The sequence below is a fragment of the Carettochelys insculpta genome, chromosome 7, assembly GCF_033958435.1.
Source record: "Carettochelys insculpta isolate YL-2023 chromosome 7, ASM3395843v1, whole genome shotgun sequence".
Taxonomy (NCBI): Eukaryota; Metazoa; Chordata; order Testudines; family Carettochelyidae; genus Carettochelys; species Carettochelys insculpta.
Genome location: NC_134143.1, coordinates 47968984 through 47989852, shown reverse-complemented (window position 1 = coordinate 47989852; position 20869 = coordinate 47968984). Strand labels below are relative to the sequence as shown.

Below are 20869 nucleotides of genomic sequence, written 5' to 3'. Positions count from 1 at the left end.
CAGCTGATATATCACAATGATGGATAGCCTGCGTACGACTGAGAATAGGAAAAGGGACATACAAATATTAAGTACTATTCATGGATAATTTGGAGTTTTCTGTGAACTAAGAGTAAGAGGACACCATTGATTGCCTGTCCTGGTAATAAGAAATAAATAACGTTTTGAATGGCCCGAAGGGAGACTGTATATCTTTAAAGCACAGAGAACAGAGTCAAGAAGTGTGTTATTGGATATGAAGACAGCAGTAATTAAAATGGATTGTAAATTATATGCATTTTGAAGACAGAAGACAGAAGTGCAAGTGAACGCAAATCTGTTGACTTCTCATTTATCGTTATCCCTGATGTAAGTCCCTAGTACCCTCAGAGCTGAAATGAAAAGTGAGGACATGATAAATATTTTAATAATTTTCACATTATTGTAACATACAAATGCTTCAGCTCTGAAAATGGCTGCCTTAGTTTTTTTTGTAGGAATAATTAAGGGAAAACAGACCTGCCAATGTGGAGAACAAGCGGGTATGGGGGCAAATGCACAGGAGCCCAGAGTTTCAAAGAGGCCCAAAGCTTCCAGCTGTTGCCACAACTACTACTGCAGCAGTGGCAGCAGCTGGGGAGCCCTGGCTCTCTTTGAAATGTTGCTGTAGCACCACTCTGCCTGGCTCTGAGGGCTGGGGAGAGCCCACCACTATGGGCAGGGCCCTCAGCCCCACCCCTTCTGCCCAAGGCCATGCCCTTCCATTTGAGGCCCTGCCCCATTTGAGGGTGCAGAACCAGTCTCCACTCACACATCTTGTCTTGGGGCCCAAGGTGGCTGTCAGCCCAGCTGGGTGAAAATAACATTTTGTATGTTGTGTCCCAGAGCTACATTTCTCAGTCCTAACACAGATGCCATTAATGAGATCAAAAACTCTCAAAGTACCATCAAGTATTAGCTTTTCGTGCACAGTAGATCAATATGGAGTTGATGGAAGACTTTAGGAACTAGAAACCAAATATTATAATTATCAGAGTCCTACTGGCAGGCTCCTTAGAAGCCAAACTTTAGAGGTAAGAAGAGCATAATCAGCTGAGTTAACTGATTTATTTAATAATACGGTTACATTTTTCCTTTTCTTCTAAATCTGTGGACAATGGCCCCAGTGATGTGAGATAGTGCAAAATGCTGAACACTCCTCAACTGTGATTAGCTGTAGTGGCAACTGAGCTCATTCAAGCTATTTGCAGAATCGATCCCCTTAGGAATAGTACATAGAACTTGTGGTGCCTTCAAAAGCAAGAAGCCAATATACTGTTAGTGCCACTGTCATGCAGTGATGCACATTTAGGACAGTCTAAGCACCTGTCAATTGCACACATTAGCAGTCTAGCCAAGAGAAGATGAGGACAAGGCTATTTTCGAAAAAGCTGTTGATGCTTCTCTCTAATAATTTAATGGTGATTTCTCCCATTCACAAGTTCAAAATCTGTGATCTCATGCAGCTTCTTTCACTTTGGGTGATGGGAGACAACATTTGAGGCTGAAAATGTATTACTCATCTGAAGTATACTGTTAAGCCATCTGGAGCCTCGGCATTTATCTAATAAAAATGAGGTGATTGCTAAAATGGAAATGGCACATTTTCCACACCTGATTGAAAGACCAAATAAACATATCTGGAGGGCTACAAAAATGGCTTCAAATGGCAGGTCCCTCATGATGCCTTTTCATTTTTCCATAACTAACTCAATCTGACATTTAATTTAAAATTAGTATCCCCTTCCCCCCATATTACATGTCACCTGTATCTCTTTCACATAATAAAAATGTCATTATCCAAAAGGCAAAATATAGTATTTGGTTTCAATCACAGATCACAAATTGATAATGCAGATGATGCTATGATAGGTTCTTTATGCTGAAATTCTTTTCTAAATAAAATAATGGCTCTTATACACATAACAAAATAACCTTAGTGTATCCTATGTTGTATTCATGTGGCAGTTAGGTGGGTTTAAGTAATATTTCTGAGAACTGTCTTGTCATAAAAGAAAAGCTGACTAATTATTGCTCTGGTGTAATCTCCCATTTTATTATGGGAGTTTATTCAACAGGTGGAGGTCAGGAAATGCCAACAAGACCTGAAGGCCAGAATTTCACTGATACTATTCAGCAGTGTTTCGGTTTTTTTTTTCCTTTTTTGGTTTGGAAAAAAAAAAAAACCTGGCTCCCTGCCCCACTTCTCCCTCCAGCCAATCACGTGGCAGGGGCTGCTGAAGTGCTGGTACTCAGTACTGGCAAGTACTGGCACAAAAAACCCACTGCTTTTTAGTCAGACATTAGTGATCTAGTCTCATTAATGTATGATCTCCTCAGAGCAATAAATGATATTTTGGTGCCTAGACTGCATCACATATCGCAGTCCTTTTGATACCATCACAAGTCAATCAAATTGGAGAGAAGAAAGCAGACCCTCCCTTTTGGCTCTGCCATCTTCATTCTCCTTTTTGGCCAATGGCCTGTTGTATTCCATTGACTGTTTCTCCCTTCCCCTGTCCTTGGCCCTTGAATCTTTCTTTCTCTCTGCTTTCCTTCCATTTCAGGCCCAGAAAACACTTCCTGAACTTCATATGCACTCTTATTGGTCCTAATTAAATCAATAGGTCTTCTCTAAGGATAAAGTTAAGCCTGTGTCTTCACAGTATTAAGGCCTTAGCAGTTAACCTTTCTTTTTGTCCTCTTCCCCTGGCAAATCTCATTCAGATTGGAAATTCTGTCCAGATGCAATGGCATTAAACAAAAGTAGGGAAAAATGCAGCTGAAAAAATTCAGGAAAAATTCTTAATGATGAAGAGGTGACTGAAGCCTAACTTATTGGGACCTTCTAGACTGGAAAAAAACTTTGGAAACAATAAGCATAGTATTGGGAAGCAAATGGCTCCAGGGAATATGTGAAGGGACTAAGCATTAGTTTTCCATTTCTGATTATTGTGGCATCTATGAATAAGTAAATTAGTGGGCCGTTTCAATAGTAAGGCATCATGAAGTAGTTAATATTGCCTTTTACACTGTTACTGGTAGGCTTCATGACTAATGTCCTACTGTGACTTATTAAATAAATTCATAGCTCTCATAGCTTTTTGTAATTGCTAACTGAAGATAAAAGGACAGCTATGAATGGTTATGATTTCGGCTGCTGTTTTCACAGATACGAGACATATCCTCTGTTTTCTGTGAAGCTTCCACAGGATTCAGCTCTTGAAACAGAATTCTCCATCATAATCTAAGATTTAAGGTCAAGCTTCACAGTGTGCTCCATTTGTTTCAAGTCACTCTGATGACAAAAAATTACTGAAACCCATCTTAATTTACCAGTTAAACTTAGTAGCTCAATCAGTGCAAAGAAGCCAAAGTGGACTGGTGAACTTGGGTTTGAAGGGCTGGCCCTGATAGTTGTGAGGTGTATAAACTTCCAAACTTGAGTCACATGTAAACCAACACTGTATTTTTTGCCTGAGTCTGTGCACAAATTGCCTGTAACAACAGCTCCAAGTAGCACAAATTAATCTTATTCACTATAGTGGGATGTTAACTTCACCTCATATGCTTCCCAACTATTTGTTATTCATTTTATTACGTGTCTAATTCATTTACTTAAAAGCATAGTAAAATATAGTGGCTTACTTTTCTTCTTCTCACGTGATGAGCCAATGGAGAGCTTTAGTCTACTTTGCAACTTTTTGATGGGGCTCTGAATTAGCTACATTCCATTACTTTTGGCACTATATGCTGAATACCCTGGCAGGACATTAACAACTGAAAACTCACCTTTTTGTTTTAAATGGTACAACCTCCAGCCCCACTCAGGTTTCTCCAGTATCACACCCCAGCATACACCTAGTGATGTTACATCAACCATGGAATCCTGCAGAAGCATGGAGCCAACCTATAGGTGGAGAGGGGTTGAGGTAAATTCCAGGCTTGTGTTGAACTTGTAAATGTAGTTAGCTGTTTAGTATTGCTTTCTAAACCTATTTTTGAAGACTATTTACTATCTCAAAGGTGTACATTATATAGAAGACCCCAACAGGCATGCTCCATGTTTCAGTGTGATTCATGGTGGATCTGAAGTCATCAGCATGGTGCATGTGGGTTATTTTCACGAGTACAGGTGACAACTGTCAGTGATCAGTCTAGCCATTGTGGAACCTAACAAAAAGGACTAGATTTGAGTAATGTCTTGCTCATCAAATAGTCTTACTGAAATCAATAGCACTATTAGAAAAAAATAAGATATTATTTATTGGCTGTGTCTACACAAGCCCCCTTCTTTGAAGGTGGCATGGTAATCAGCCCGAGTAGGGAATAGCAATAAAGCACTGCGATGAATATGCAGCACCTCATTAGGCTAAGTCTTGCCGCAGCAACTTCAAAGTTGCAAAGTTGAAACTTTGAAGTTGTGTGGATACTTCAAAGTGCCCACGGGTACATGGCATGCCAGCACTTGGAAGTTTGCAACTTCAAAGTTGCTGTGGCAAGAATTAGCTTAATGAGGTGCTGCATATTCATGTCAGCACCTCATTGCTATTACCTGCTTGGGTTGATTACCACGGTTGATTTGTACGAATATTACAAATCAGGACCAAAGAAAGGTTCAATTTCAGCTGGTGTAGTGAATAGCCCTTTTGCCATTCAGCTCAAGCTGCTAAAGATGATGGAATGCTGTGAATTCCTTTTGCAAGTTTCCAGTTGATTACAGACTCTATTACATAAGAATGGACCACTAGTAGATGCTATAAATGACTGATGATGCTGTCTGGATCTAAATGGTTACAGTTCCTCAAGTATCATGATTTCAACAGAGTAGCAGATGTCATGAAGAGGAGTGGTTATCAAGAAACTTGAACAGAGGCCATGATTAACAATATCACACTGTGGCCCTGTCTACACTAGCACAAATCTTTAAAATGGCCATGCAAATGGCCATTTCGAAGATTACTAATGAGGCATTGAAATGCATATTCAGCACCTCATTAGCATGCCACCAGCTGCAGCTCTTTGAAATTGATGTCTTTCGCTCCCACGTAGGTCGTCCAGATGGGGGTCCTTTTCAAAAGGACCCCGCCAACTTCAAAATCCCCTAGAAATAAGGGGATTTTGAAGCTCCTGGTGTTCTTTTGAAAAGGACCCCCCATCTGGATGAGCCGCGTGGGAGCGAAATGCAGCAATTGTGAAAAGCTGTGGCCTGCAGCATGGTAATGAGGTGCTGAATATGCATTTCAATGCCTCATTAGTAATCTTCAAAATGACCATTTCGAAGATTTGTGCTAGTGTAGACATAGCCTGAATGTATATCATGTTGGCCTACAATAAAACACAATATAATACTACATTATAAATATAAATATTTACAGAGGATCTTTTATCTAGAGATCCCACAAATCTCTATAAATAGATGAAAAAACAATCAGGACCACTTCTTCTGTCATTAAAATTTAGCCATTTCTGGGGTAAAACACACACACACACACATCCAACAATTTAGGACAGAAAGCAAAGAATTACATGTCCAGGTCAGACAATAGAGGGCTTGTAGTTAGGGAGATGTAATGATCTGTATTGGAATTTGGCCATGAAAACTAGCTCACAAGACAAAATTTACTCATAAATATTGCCTGAGACCTATTACTAATCTGTAAGACAACTGAGTTTCCTCAACTACCACTGAAGTCCCTGGGAGATAAGGATGATCAGGCCCTAAATAATCAATAGCATTCCTTGCAGCACTGATGTTTTCAGGTCACCTAAGCACTAACTAGAGCTGGCCTCCTTACTTGTGAGATCTGGTAAGATCCGATCTCAAACTAGTGAGGCTAAAGGTTTATATAATTGTTTTGACGTGAACTAGCAGAAAAACACAAACAGTTTACATTTTGAAGATAAGAATGGACTCAGTTTCAGTGGGTATCATGAGCACACTCTACCTTTCTTATAAATTGCTGATAACTGTCTTAGACTGTACATGTGGCTATGTCCTATCATTTTGTGTAATTATGTAACTAGTGATGTAAATCTACAGTGCTACTTTGTAAAAGAAAATAGGGCAATGTTGTTATCCAGCCAGAAATGTATTACTGTTGCTACTCTGTGCTCATAAAGAAGCAGACCACTAATACATGTCTAGCTGTAACAATGATATTGATGATTTATTATTGTTCATCTTGCATGTGCTTACCATGGTGATCCTGGCACAGGAGTAGATGCCACAGGCTTATTACCATTTGATGTGCTCTCACCTTCATTTACTAGTTTTAAAGGATGATCCTTGACACAAAAAAATCACAGAATTAGTCAGCAAGTCAAACTGATGCTCACAAGTGCTACTATTATGCAAACACCCTTCTTTGAACTGGAGATGGATTATTAAATCAATGTTCCACTGGAGGCCATATGGACAACCATCTGCCACTAAACCACCTTGGGTTAGGTTGGAAAGAATATAAACACCGCCCTTTTTGAAATGCTATGCTTGCAAAGCTGGAGATTAAAAATAGTCTTCCATATACAGCACAGGTGATAGCTCAATTGTAATAATATGTATAGTTGTGTGTATTTCACTAAAAGTGGGACAGGCATCATCATCATCACGAAATCAACCAACCCTGTGGGTTGGGATACTTAAAGGCAAGAATCAAATGGGGCTTTGGAGTCAGAAGATCAGCTAAGAGTGCATAATGCTCTGAGGGAGCACGCAGGGGGAAGCTAACTTGCACATTTGCAGAGGTGTGAGGAAAAAGCTAGAAGAGAAGAGATGCTGATGTTTGTGCCTTGAATTGGCTCTAAAACACTTCTGTTTTCTCAGTGAAGAGCAAGTGGTTGAAAGAGGCAGTCTTGCGTGGTAAAGCAACTGGAACAGCTGGAAGTCAGGCATCAGGGAAATTGAGCATGCTCTGCATAATACAATAATTATTCAGTCATCCCTAGAAATGTATTTGTAGTCAATTTTGCATTATTGTACTCAAGGATAATACTCCTAAGACTGGTTATCCACTGGCTCTGTGTGTGTGTTTGTGTGTGTGTGTGTGTGTGCGTGCGCATGTGTGTGTGTTTCTGACAACAGTTTTTATGCTACCATCAGCTGCACTGATAGATTTTTTTCCCTTTAGACAGAAGCCTCAGATAAGTAGACATATTAACTATTTGAAAATTGCAGACAGGCATTCTCCTAAATTTTATTTAGCTGTTAATTTGTAAAGCTACAGGTAATAAGTGTTTTGAGGGTTAAAAAACAATTTACACCAATAGCTTAAAGAAATGAATGGCATGCAGGAAAGTGATACCATGATAGCTTGCAAGAAGTATCAATGCTGGAGAGGAAGAAATATGATTAAAAGTAATAAGCAAATATACAGAGGTCTTATTCTTCAAGGATGCTTATACACTAGGAACTAACTTCGAAGTTAACTTTGAAGTTAAGCGCTACTTCGAAGTAGGCTGCAGAGAGTCTACACCTGTTTTACCTTACTTTGAATGGAGCCCAACTTTGAAGCCCTTACTCCATTAGAATATGTGTAGATGCTCAACTTTGAAGTAAGCAAGCAACTTTGAAGTTATTTTTGTAGTGTAGACACAGCTAAAGATACATTACAAACTTGAAACATTCACTAATACTTCTGAGCCAGTGCAGCACTTGAGGGGTGGGGAGAAATTGCAGAATCTGAGGGAAGATGGACTGAGACATGGTGATTGCAAAAGTGTAATGACTCCAAGTTGCTGGAGGAGGATGAAAGTTCTCATGGTGACTAGAAGACTCATTACTCTTGCCTAGTGCGTGGAGGTGATGGAGGGTGAAGGGCAGAGTATATGGGTAGGATTGTTCCACATCAGCACACTCATATACAGATATTCCTAATTTGGCCCTAAGGCTGTGGCCACACTTGGCCAAAACTTTGAAATGCCCATGTTAATGGCCAAATTCAAGAATACTAATGAGACACTGAAATTAATATTCAGTGCCTTTCTAGCATGCTGCTGGCCACAGCACTTTGAAAGCGCTGCTTTCGAATGCATGCGGCTAGGCTGCATGGGGGTCTTTTTTGAAAGGACCCCACACATTTTGAAATCCCCTTATTCCTGTCAGCTGAGGGGAATAAGGGGATTTTGAAATGTGTGGGGTTCTTTCTAAAAGGACCCCCTGTAGCCAAGCCACGTGCATTTGAAAGAGGCACTTTCGAAGTGCTGCAGCCAGCAGCATGCTAATATGGCACTGAATATTCATTTCAGTGCCTCATTAGTATTCTTCATTTTGGCCATTAACATAGCCATTTCGAAGTTTTGGCCAAGTGTGGCCACAGCCTGTTTAAACTCCATGTTGTCTTCATGAGCTAAATCAATCTTCCCAGAGATATTAACGGGATTTGATTCAGGTCCTAGATTCTTTACAAGCCACTGAGAAAAGAAAATGGGTATAAAAAGCTAAACAAATGCTAAATAAGTACAATGTCAGTATTGTCATTAATCTCCAGTGAAAAATCTTACATTAATTAACAGTTTAATTATCAATAACATTTGTAATCCATACATATAAGTTTCATCTTTATGTAATGACCTCATTAATGGTGTGTAAGAAGGGGTAAAAATAATATTTATTACATACACAGAGGATATCAAATTGGGAAGCATTGCAGTGACTGTGAAGTAGGGCTCTACTAATGAGCCCTGGTGGTCTTCTCTCTCATGGTTTGTGGACATTTCTGCACATACATATGGAGTTTGGGAATCTTGAGATGCTTGATAGGTGGGACATTGGGAATCCTGATTTTCCAACTCATTTAAGTTGGCAAATACTGGGATAAAAAAGAGCTAGCTCAGCTCTTTCACTCCCCAACATTATTTAGAATGTTCAAGGTTATAAAACTGAGTGAGTGAGTGAGTGAGTAGTAGTAGTAGTAGGCATCCTTCAGTCTGCATAGACTGTGGATCACGCCCTTTAAAGTTTCAATTGAGGACTTCATTTACAGCGTCTATTGTGACTATAAAGACCCACACGAGAGTGACAGTCCTTGCTGCATCTCTTGCAGATGTAGTGGGTGTCTGGCAAGTCCTTATTGTGCTTTCTGTGCGCTCGCTTCTCCTCTGCTAGCTGTCTGATCTTCAACTCGCCCTTCTGAAGGCCCTTGTGTAACCCCTGTCTCCATCTGCTGCTGTCGTCTGCTAGCTCTTCCCAGTTGTCCAGCTTGATGTCTACCTCTCTGAGGTCTCTCTTGCAGACATCTTTGTAACACAACTGGGGGCATCCGGGAGGTCTTTTGCCAGAGGCTAGCTCACCATACAGGATGTCTTTTGGAATCCTTCCATCATTCATCCTGTGGACGTGGCCAAGCCAGTGGAGTCGACGCTGCCTGAGGAGGGTGTGCATGGTTGGGATTCCAGCTTGCTCGAGGATGGCGGTGTTGGTCACTCTGTCCTTCCATGATATTCCAAGGATGCACCTGAGGCAGCGCAAGTGGAAGACTTTCAGCCTCTTTTCCTGGCGGGCATAAAGGGTCCAAGTCTCGCTGCCATAAAGGAGGGTGCTGAGGATGCAGGCTCTGTAGACTTGCACTTTGGTGTGAGTGTACAGCTTGTTGTTATTCCAAACTCTCTTGCTGAGTCTGGACAGAGTTGTGGCCACTTTTCCCATCCTCCTATTTAGCTCAGTGTCCAACGACAGGGTGTCAGTGATGGTGGACCCGAGGTAAACAAACTCGTGGATGACATCTAACGTATAGTTGTCAATGCTGATTGATGGGGATTCAGCAACATCCTGACCGAGTACGTTTGTCTTCTTTAGGCTGATTGTAAGCCCAAAGTCCTTGCATACTTTGGAGAACCGATCCAGCAGTTTTTGAAGCTGGTCTTCTGTGTGAGACACTACAGCAGCATCGTCTGCGAACAGCATGTCTCTGATGAGGACTTCTCTCACCTTAGACTTAGCTTTCAGCCTTGCAAGGTTAAACAGTTTCCCATCAGATCTTGTGTGCAGCAAGATGCCCTCTGTTGAAGATCCAAAGACATGCTTCAGGAGGAGTGCAAAGAAGATCTCAAACAATGTCGGAGCAAGCACGCATCCTTGTTTGACGCTGCTCCTGATTCTGAAAGCATCTGATAATGCGCCGTCATATTGGATGGTTCCTCTCATGTCTTCGTGGAACGACTGGATCATCTTGAGTAACCGTGGAGGACAGCCTATCTTGTGGAGCAGTTTGAACAGACCATCCCTGCTGACCAAGTCAAAAGCCTTGGTCAAGTCAATGAAGGCTATGTAGAGTGGCTTTCTCTGCTCCCTGCACTTCTCCTGCAGCTGCCTTAGAGAGAAGACCATGTCAACGGTAGACCTCTCTGCGCGGAATCCGCACTGCAATTCGGGGTACACCCTCTCAGCAATCTTCTGGAGTCTGCCAAGGTTGACGCGAGCGAACAGTTTACCAGTGACGCTTAGGAGGGAGATTCCATGGTAGTTGTTGCAGTCGCTTCTGTCTCCTTTGTTCTTATACAACGTTACAATGTTAGCGTCGCACATATCCTGTGGAACCTCACCCTCTTTCCAGCACAGGCACAGTAGCTCAAGTAGGGGTTCCAGGAGTGTGGTCGCAGCACATTTGATTACCTCTGGTGGTATACCATCCTGACCAGGGGCCTTTCCTGATGCAATGCTGTTGATGGCACTCTTCAGTTCATGAGAAACATCAACAATTCAAGCTTGCTTGCTGGAATGTGTGGACCATGCTGACCGGCTTGACTGAAGATCTTCAGGCCATCAGTGACACCCGCAAGACCGCTATCATCAACGAGGAACTGAAGAGGCTCAGAGTTGATATCGCTGCACTGCAAGAGACGCGACTTGCAGATTTGGGATCTCTAAAGGAAAAGGACTACACCTTTTTCTGGCAGGGTAAAGCCCAAGAAGAACCCAGAGAGCATGGTGTTGGCTTTGCTGTCAGAAACACCCTTCTACAAATGGTGGAATTGGTCATGGGTGGATCAGAAAGACTTCTTCGGATCACGCTTCAAACTTGCGCCGGTCCTGTCCACCTGATCAGCGCTTACGTTCCAACCCTTTACGCCACACCAGAAGTAAAAGACAAGTTCTATGACGTGCTTAGTGCTGCTGTAGCGCAAATACCTGCTCGTGAACAACTGTACATCTTGGGTGACTTCAATGCAAGAGTTGGAGCTGATTGGGCCTCATGGCCTTCCTGCTTAGGACACTTCGGTGTGGGAAAAATGAATGACAATGGACAGCGTCTCCTTGAACTGTGCACGTACCACAATCTGTGCACCACAAACACATTCTTCCAAACGAAGCCACAGCACAGAGTGTCGTGGAGACACTCACGCTCGAAGCACTGGCATCAACTAGATGTGGTCATCACTAGGCGTAATAACCTCAAAAACGTCCTTCTGACACGCAGCTATCATAGTGCTGACTGTGATACAGATCACTCGCTGGTTTGCTCCAAGCTCAAGCTGAGACCCAAGAAGCTGTACCGCTCTAAACCTGCTGGAAGGCCCCACATTGACACCAGAAAGACGGCAAACTCGGAGAAAGCTGAAAAGTTCAGAGAGACCCTCCAGGAAAATCTGTGCAGCGGCCCTGGGGGTGCCGATGCGACATCCAAATGGCAACATCTGAGGGATACAGTTTACAACACGGCCTTGTCGGTGTTTGGAAGAAGAGCTAGAAACACGAACAACTGGTTCGAAGCTAACTCCGATGAGATGATTCCAGTCATTGAAAAGAAGCATGCTGCAATCCTGGAGTACAAATGCTCACCGAGCCAGAGTACCCAGCAAGCACTTAGAGCGGCCAGAAGAACAGTAGAGGAGACAGCCAGGCGCTGTGCCAACAACCACTGGCTCCAGCTATGCAGCAGCATCCAGACCTGTGCCGACTTTGGTAATCTCAGAGGAATGTACGAGGGTATGAAGAAGGCATTAGGACCCACGCAGAACAAGATGGCACCTCTGAAATCCAAATCTGGTAAAGTCATCGCTGACAAAGCCAAACAGATGGAGCGCTGGGTTGAGCACTACTCCGAGCTGTACTCACGCGAGAACGTTGTGGTTGAAGCAGCCCTCAATGCCGTTGAGCTCCTACCAGTAATAGACGAACTGGATCAAGAACCGACTGTGGATGAACTGAAGAGTGAGTGAGTGGGTATGTAAATATTTTGAAAGTCTCCCACAGTGTCTATGGAACTAAAGCACTTTAAGAATTATAGAGAACTGGTTCTTCTGTTTAGTTTTCCATCGAGTTTTACAATAGACACAAGTCACAATCACAGATAAACGTAAACAAGTAAATAGTGGGGGAAAAAAAAAACTAACCAACTACAAAATAGTTTGAGGAAGAAAGACAGAGATTCTCATTTCTGTATTTAAATACTTAGGGAGTACTCAAATGCTATTGTAAAGGAGATTATAGATAAAGATCCTCAGAGGGCAGAAACCTCTAGAAAAATAGTGAATAGGAACAATCCTGTCTTGACAGAAAGAACTCCAAATCTCATGATAGTCCTTTACTCACTCTTTGATTTTTGCTGTTCAATATTTTCAAAATTAGAACAAAATCCACAGTGAGAAACAGACCTTATGTTCTTCATTCTCTGTTAGCTTGCTTTTCCTTTCAGTATGTAAAAACAAGGCTGGTGGGCAGGAGGCTCTGCTTGCTTCTTTGCCTTTATCTGTGAGGGAAAATATATATATTTTAAAATTCACAGTAAATATATTTCTAATAACCCACTGAGATACCTCAAGAGTTAGTTTTCTGTCACGTGGGAGCTTAGGGTTTAGTTATAAAGACCAAGTTCCCCTCAAAGTATAAGCTGGATGGTGAGTTAAAAAAAAACCCAAAACCCTGCCATTATTTGAAATGAATGATGGTGGTATTTGGTAGAATTGATCTACTCAGTCATCAAGGGGCTGTGTCTACACTTGCATTCCTCTTTTGAAAGAGGCATGCAAATGAGGGAAATCAAAAATGCAAATGATGTGCAGATTTACATATCTGGTGCCTCATTGCATATCCTTCTTTCGAAAGAAGAAAAGCTGTGTAGATGTGACGCTTTCAAAAGTAAACCCCATCTTTGAATGTACCCTTCTTTTTTAAAAAAAATAGGAAGAAGGGTTCGTTCGAAGATGGGGATTACTTTTGAAAGAGCCATGCCTACACTGCTTTTCTTCTTTTGAAAGAAGCTCTTTCGAAAGAAGAAGATGCGAATGAGGTGCCAGATATGTAAATCTGTACCTCATTTGCATTTTAGATTTCCCTCATTTGCATGCCTCTTTCGAAAAAGGAATGCTAGTGTAGATACAGCCCAAGAGTATGCAACCACAGCCTAGGCTGTTACCCAATTCATGACAAAATTGTTGTTTCCACACAAGGAAAGGAATCTATATTACGTTGCAAAAAGTTGACATAAATTTATACATTTTACTGTCATACATTCAAATGTACTCCAACTTGCTGATTATTTACTTTACTGTAGAGTCCAAACTGCTTCTACTGAAATCAAAGGCAAAATAGTCTTTGACTTCTATAGAGTTATGACCAGACCTTGTATGTGTCCTTAGCTATTTGGAGCATTGAAAAATCTGAAAAATGTTTTGGAAATTCATTCTCTCCAAAATTTGGTGGGCTATTCTGTCCTTAGTACAGTGAAACTTTTTAGGCACAAATTTAAGGGACTGACGGAAGTCTGGCTGCTTCAGAAGTAATCTAATAATAGAGAATAAAAATTCATTAAAAAGGCTTAGAGATATCTGAAAGATGTCCTTTAAGTCAGGAGATTCATAATTAGTCTGCTCTTCACTAGTCCAGATTTCATTCTACTCACTGCTGTATACCTTATCTTAATAATTAATTCTACCCAGGAAAAATGACTGCATTTTTGGGGTATAAAATAATGCCATATGAGTATAGCAGCATCTTAAATTACCTTCTGTAGGGGCAAACAATACCATAAGCAAGGCAATGGAAAATTAGCCCCTGATTTATGTGATAAAAAGAGTTTAGATAGGCTCTTTCCTACACTTCTACTTTGCCACTCATTGAAAAGAATGATGTTACACTAGTGAGTAGGAAAGTGGACAGCCAGGTATCCAAAGAGAAAAAATAATATCACACCATTTATGGATAAATTTAATTACAGAAAAGCTAAGATATGGACTTTTTTGTCTTTAAAAGAGAACATCTGTCCTTATTCTTCTTTCCCTGATATGGCTATTTATTGATTTTTGCATCATTAACTTGAGCTCAGTAATCACACTATATTTGATGTGACTCTCTTTTTACTTCCAGTAGTTTTAACCTCTGGAAACTCAATTGACTTAATTGGATTTACACCAGCAAGAGTGACTGAGTGGAGAATCATGCCCTATATATTATTACAGAATCTGGATACAGGATTGTCACTTCTTCCATGTTTTGTTTTGTTTTTTTAAGGAAAGAAGGCAATTCACCATTACAATAAGTGACTAGCGGAAGTGATATCTTCTCAATCTTTGAATGTCTTCAGATCAATATTGGATGCCTACGTGGAAGATATGCTTTAACTAAACTCAACTTACTGTGTTCAAGTCAGGGATGAAATTCTATGGTCTGTGATATGTACACAACAAAACAGATAATCTAATGTTCCTTTCTGGACTTAAAATCTATTAATTTATCACACCAAGAAGTTCAGATTTCCAAAGTTCAGGGGTATTTAGCTATCAAGCTATAAAGCTAGCTATAAAGTTTCTCTTTGGAATCTTTCACTATATCATACCAATCAGTGTGACATATACAAGCTAAAATTTTATGCAGTATCATTTACAAAAAAAAAAAAAAAAATTGCCATGTTTTCCTGCATTCTGCAACCACAGAACCTGGACAAATTAGTGAAATGAGAACTGCAATGTGCAAAATAAATATTCTTGCAAAAAATGCTTTGGAACTATAGATCAAGAGGCCCTGGCAAATATTAGTCCAGATTAACTATGAGACAGCTTTTTAATATTAGTAAGTGACAAATTATTAACAGTATGTTCATAGTCCAAGTAATAGTGTATACTTGAACTCTCAAAGAGATCTACTAACTCTATAGCATAAAGATGAGGAGATGCTTGCAGTCCTTGATCCATCTTGATGGAATGAAGGCAATCCACAAGGGCATTCCAACATCCTGGTTGCCAACCACCTTAGCTAACTGCTGGTTGTTTATCTCCTCTTTATTTTGAATCCCACAATAGATTTAGTTCTCTACCAGTGAAGTTCCAGACCTTTTTATGTGAAACTGCGGAAGCAATGAACAAACAAAATGTGTTTTTCATGGATTCCTACTGATGGGGATTTTTAAATGTTCCCGCTAAAAGAGTTGGAGTAATTTCCTTTTCTGGAAGGTACTTCCTTTAACAGACATTGATTTTGCAGCAGCTTCAGAGGCATGTGGATTAACCTGAGTACTCTAGGTTTCTTACACACATAATTGGCTCTGGTGTGGTGTTTATTCTAGCATAGCAATACTTATTCTATTTCTGAGGACCAGCGTGGCTGTAAAATATAAAATGTCCAAGTATTTCTTGCTTTGTGCCCTTCCACAAACGCTAATGCCCTTGTCATGAAATAATCCCTGTGAAATAGTCAAGGAATTAGATGACTATAAAGGTACAGTAACTAAATACTCCTAATTACACAATCATAATCATTATCAGAAGCAAAAGAAAACACAAGGAAAATCATTTGTACATGGATTTCTAACAAAATTAGGTTTGTGATATTTTTCCCTCACAGTTTATGAAAAAATCAAAATAACCTTTACTTCACCTCTTCCTTATGACTTGGATGAGCAAATGAAAAATCTATTTTATGTTTATTTAGTATTAATCACTGTTCTGGTTTCAAAATTTGTCAAAATCTCTGTTTCTTTTTTCATATGTATTTATATGAATGATGTTTTGTGTGGGTGTCTAGGTCAAAGGAAAGAAAACATTACTAATGTTTTAATGGTCATAATTATAATTTATTTGGTAAATATAATAAAATTAATTTGGTATATATATGAAATAATTCCTCAACACACTGTACACAGACCAGAAAGTACAGGAATTTATCAAATTAAATACACAAGAAAAGACTATATACCAAGCAGCTAAGCCTAAGAACACACATAGTTTTCAAATTGTTCCTAAGATACTGACACTTGCCAATTGTGGTATGGTGACAGAAAATGGAAGCCTACAAATTCAGTCAATGATCTTCTATTTTTTTGTATATTCGGGCACCTAATATGCCTTCCACCCACATATTGCCCACTCCAGATGGGATCCTGGCAACAGTGCAACATGTGCAAATGGAAGATACCTCACTGCACACTTCTGCATATACAATTATACACATAATCACAAAGCAGAATGACTTAGTGAGAAAGCAGTAAGAGAGCTGAATGCTAAACAGTAGGATGGCTTACTCTCTTCCTTCTGTCAGAAATAACCTGGTTGTTACATTTCATATCTATAGCCAAATGTGATGTTTTTTCCTTGTAGAAAGAATTTCTGGGTGGTGGTCAGTTTTAAGTGGAGTGCCCCAAGGCTCGGTTCTGAGGCTGGTGTTGTTCAACATCTTTATTAATGACCCAGCTGAGGGACTGGATTGCACCCTCATCAAGTTTGTGTATGACACCAAGTTAGGCGAGAGGTACATAAATTGGAAGGCAGAGATAGGGTCCAAAGTGACCTGAATAATTTGGAGGATTGGGCCAAAAGAAATCGAATGCAGTTCAACAAGAAGTGTAGAGTCCTGCAACTGAGACAGCATGGTTATAGGCTGGGGGTCGACTGGCTAAGCAGCAGTACAGCGGAAAGGGACCAAGGGATTATAGTGGATAAAAGGCTCGATATGATTAAACACCGTGTCCTTGTAGCCAAGAAGGCTAATGGCATATTAGAGTGCCTTAGGAGAAGCATTTTGAGCACATCTAGAGAAGTTGTTGTTCCCCTCTATTCGGCACTGGTGAGCCCACATCTGGGTATTGCATCCAGTTTTGCCCCCCCCATCCCCCGCACACCAGTATAGAAAGGATGTGGATGTGCTGGAGCAGGATCAGAGGAGGGCAGCAAAAATGATTAAGGATCTGGAGCACATGACTTATGAGGAGACGCTGAGGGATTTTGGCTTATTTAGTTTGCAGAAGAGAAGACTTAGGGGTGATTTAATAGCAGCCTTCAGCTTCCTGAAGGCGTGCTCTAAATGGGATGGAGGAAAAACTGTTCTCAGTGGTGACAGACAGTAGAACAAGGGCTAATGGTCTGAAGTTACAAAAGGAGAGGAGTAGGTTGGATATTAAGAAAAACAACCTCACCAGGAGGGCGCCGAAGCAGTGGAATGTGTTGCCTTGGGAGGTTGTGGAATCTCCATTCCTTGAGGTTTTTAAATCCTAGCTTGACATAGTCATGGCTGGGATGACTTAGTTGGGGTTGACCCTGTTTGGGGCAGAGGGCTGAACCTGATGACCTCTTGAGGTCCCTTCCAGCTATGTGATTCTATGATTCTATGATTTGATGAAAGAAGGGACCAAGAAGCTTCAAAACGTTCCCAAATTTTGTAGTCCTGCTTATGGGAATGGGGTTGTGGGGGAAGGATGTGTGATGCAGAATGGTAACATCCAAGATTAGGATTATTTATTTATTTATTTATTTTGCAAGACTGGATTTTTTTTCTAAAAGCTATGATCTGGGAATTATTTTATGAGAGTTCAGTGGCAGACTAGATGATCACAATGGTCCTTTCCAGCCTTAGACTCTGTGAATCTTCATGTTTGCTGAAGTTCTCCCTTTCTGACCAAGGGAGAGTCAAAAGCCAAGGTAATTAATTAAGACCCAGCCTTGCTTTTTAAATTTTTTGAGCAAAATTTGCATAGGAGCATAGGAATTGCCACACTGGATAAGATTCTAGATCCATCTAGTCCAGAATTATGGCTCTTAGAGTTGCCAATTCCAGACGCTTCAGAAGAAGTGTAAAAAGCATCCCCAACCATCACCCGGGAGGCACAGATGGGATGACCTGCCTCTCACATATTGCTCATCCTGGCCTCCAGCAATTGGATCTTGGCTTAAGGCCTGAAACACAAAGTTGAATACCTCTTTAAAATGCGTTGCCATTTATTATAATTCCAGATATTCTTGATATCCATATAAATATTCAATATTATCTTCAAGATCTTGTGGCTTTCAGGGAGCAGTGATACTGTAGCCTTTCTCCTGGCAACAACCTACCTCGGACCTATGAAGCCCAGCCCCACTGTGATTTCAATTATCCCCATATTGATTGGGTGCATGTCACCTCAGGACGGGATTCAGAGATTAAATTTCTTGATGCCTTAAATGACTGCTTCTTGGAGCAGCTAGTACAGGAACCCACAAGGGGAGAGTCGATTCTCGATCTAGTCTTGACTGGAACGCAGGATCTGGTCCAAGAGGTAACTGTTACTGGACCGCTTGGAAATAGTGACCACAATATAATAACTTTTAATATTCCTGTGTTGGGAAGAACACCGCAGCGGTCAAACACTCTGGCATTTAATTCAAAAAGGGGAATTACACTAAAATGAGGAAGCTAGTTAAACAGAAACTAAAAGGTAGAGTAATTAAACTAAAATCCCTGGAAGCTGCATGGAAACTGTTTAAAGACACCATACTAGAGGCCCAACTTAAATGTATACCCCAAATAAAAAAACACAGTAAGAGACCTAACAAAGAACCACCATGGCTAAACAGCCATGTTAAAAAGGCAGTGAGAGAGAAAAGGGCAGCTTTTAAAAAGTGGAAGTCAAATCCTAGTGAGGAAAATAGAAAGGAACATAAACACTCCCAAATTAACTGTCATAATGTAGTAAGAAAAGCCAAAAAAGAGTTTGAGGAACAGCTAGCCAAAAATTCAAAAAACAATAGTAAAATGTTTTTTAAATACATTAGAAGCAGGAAGCCTGCTAAAAAAGCAGTGGGGCCCTTGGATGATAAAGATATAAAAGGAGCGATCAAGGAAGACAGTGCCATTGCGGAGCGATTAAATGATTTCTTTGCTTCAGTCTTCACGGCTGAAGATGTTACAGAGGTTCCTAAATCTGAGCCAGCCTTTTTAGGCGACAAATCTGAGGAACTCACTCAGATTGAAGTGACATTAGAGGAGGTTTTGGAATTAATTGATAAGCTGAATAGTAACAAGTCCCCAGGACCAGATGGCATTCACCCAAGGGTTCTGAAAGAACTCAAATGTGAAATTGCGGAGTTATTAACAGTGGTTTGTAACCTATCCTTTAAATCCACTTTGGTACCAAATGACTGGAAGACGGCCAATATAACACCAATATTTAAAAAAGGCTCTAGAGGAGATCCTGGCAATTATAGACCGATAAGTTTAACATCAGTACCAGGCAAATTAGTAGAAACACTAGTAAAGAGTAAAATTGCAAGGCACATAGAAGAGCACGAATTGTTGGGCAAAAGTCAGCATGGTTTCTGCAGAGGGAAGTCGTGTCTGTCTAATCTATTAGAATTCTTTGAAGGGGTTAATAAACATGCGGACAAGGGGCACCCAGTGGACGTAATATACCTAGATTTCCAGAAAGCCTTTGACACGGTCCCACACCAAAGGCTTTTATGTAAATTAGGTGGTCATGGGATAGGAGGAAAGGTCCTTTCATGGATCGGGAATTGGTTAAAAGACAGAAAACAAAGGGTGGGAATAAATGGTAAATTTTCACAATGGAGGGGGGTAACTAGTGGTGTTCCCCAGGGCTCAGTCCTGGGACCGATCCTGTTCAACTTGTTCATCAATGATCTGGAAAATGAGGTAAGCAGTGAGGTGGCAAAGTTTGCAGATGACACCAAGTTGTTCAGGACAGTCAAAACCAAAAGGGATTGTGAAGAACTACAAAAAGATCTCAGCAAACTGAGTGATTGGGCAGCAAAATGGCAAATGAAATTTAATGTGGGTAAGTGTAAGGTAATGCATGTTGGAAAAAATAACCCAAATTACACGTACTACATGATGGGGTCAAATTTAGCTACGACAGATCAGGAAAGGGATCTTGGAGTTATAGTGGATAGTTCTCTGAAGACATCCACGCAGTGTGCAGCGGCAGTTAGTAAGGCAAATAGGATGTTAGGAATTATTAAAAAAGGGATCGATAATAAGACAAAAGATATCATACTTCCCCTATATAAAACTATGGTACGCCCACATCTCGAGTACTGCGTGCAGATGTGGTCTCCTCACCTCAAAAAAGATATATTGGCATTAGAAAAGGTTCAGAAAAGGGCGACTAAGATGATTAGGGGCTTGGAAAGGGTCCCATATGGGGAGAGGCTAGAGAGACTGGGACTTTTCAGTTTGGAAAAGAGGCGATTGAGGGGCGATATGATAGAGGTATATAAAATCATGAATGGTGTGGAGAAAGTGAATATAGAAAAATTATTTACCTTTTCCCATAATACAAGAACTAGGGGACACCAAATGAAATTGATGGGTAGTGGGTTCAAAACTAATAAAAGGAAATTTTTCTTCACACAGCGCACAGTCAACCTGTGGAACTCCTTGCCCGAGGCGGCTGTGAAGGCCAGGACTCTATTAGGGTTTAAAAAAGAGCTTGATAAATTTTTGCAGGTCAGGTCCATAAATGGCTATTAGCCAGGGATAAAGTATGGTGCCCTAGCCTTCATAACAAGGGCAGGAGATGGATGGCAGGAGATAAATCACTTGTCTTCTGTTCTCCTTCTCTGGGGCGCCTGGCATTGGCCACCGTCGGCAGATGGGATGCTGGGCTTGATGGACCTTTGGTCTGACCCAGTATGGCCATTCTTATGTTCT

General features: G+C 40.8%; 1 protein-coding gene across 1 annotated transcript in view; it reads right to left on the bottom strand.

Moving 5' to 3' along the window:
• TCERG1L (transcription elongation regulator 1 like) overlaps window positions 1-20869 on the bottom strand; it is a 255087-nt gene that overhangs the window by 41788 nt on the left and 192430 nt on the right. The window contains exons 6-7 of the mRNA XM_074999747.1: window positions 12613-12707; window positions 6218-6306 (exon numbers count right to left, since the gene is read on the bottom strand). Of these exons, the coding sequence (XP_074855848.1) occupies window positions 6218-6306; window positions 12613-12707 (184 nt within the window). The remainder of the gene's footprint in view (window positions 1-6217; window positions 6307-12612; window positions 12708-20869) is intronic.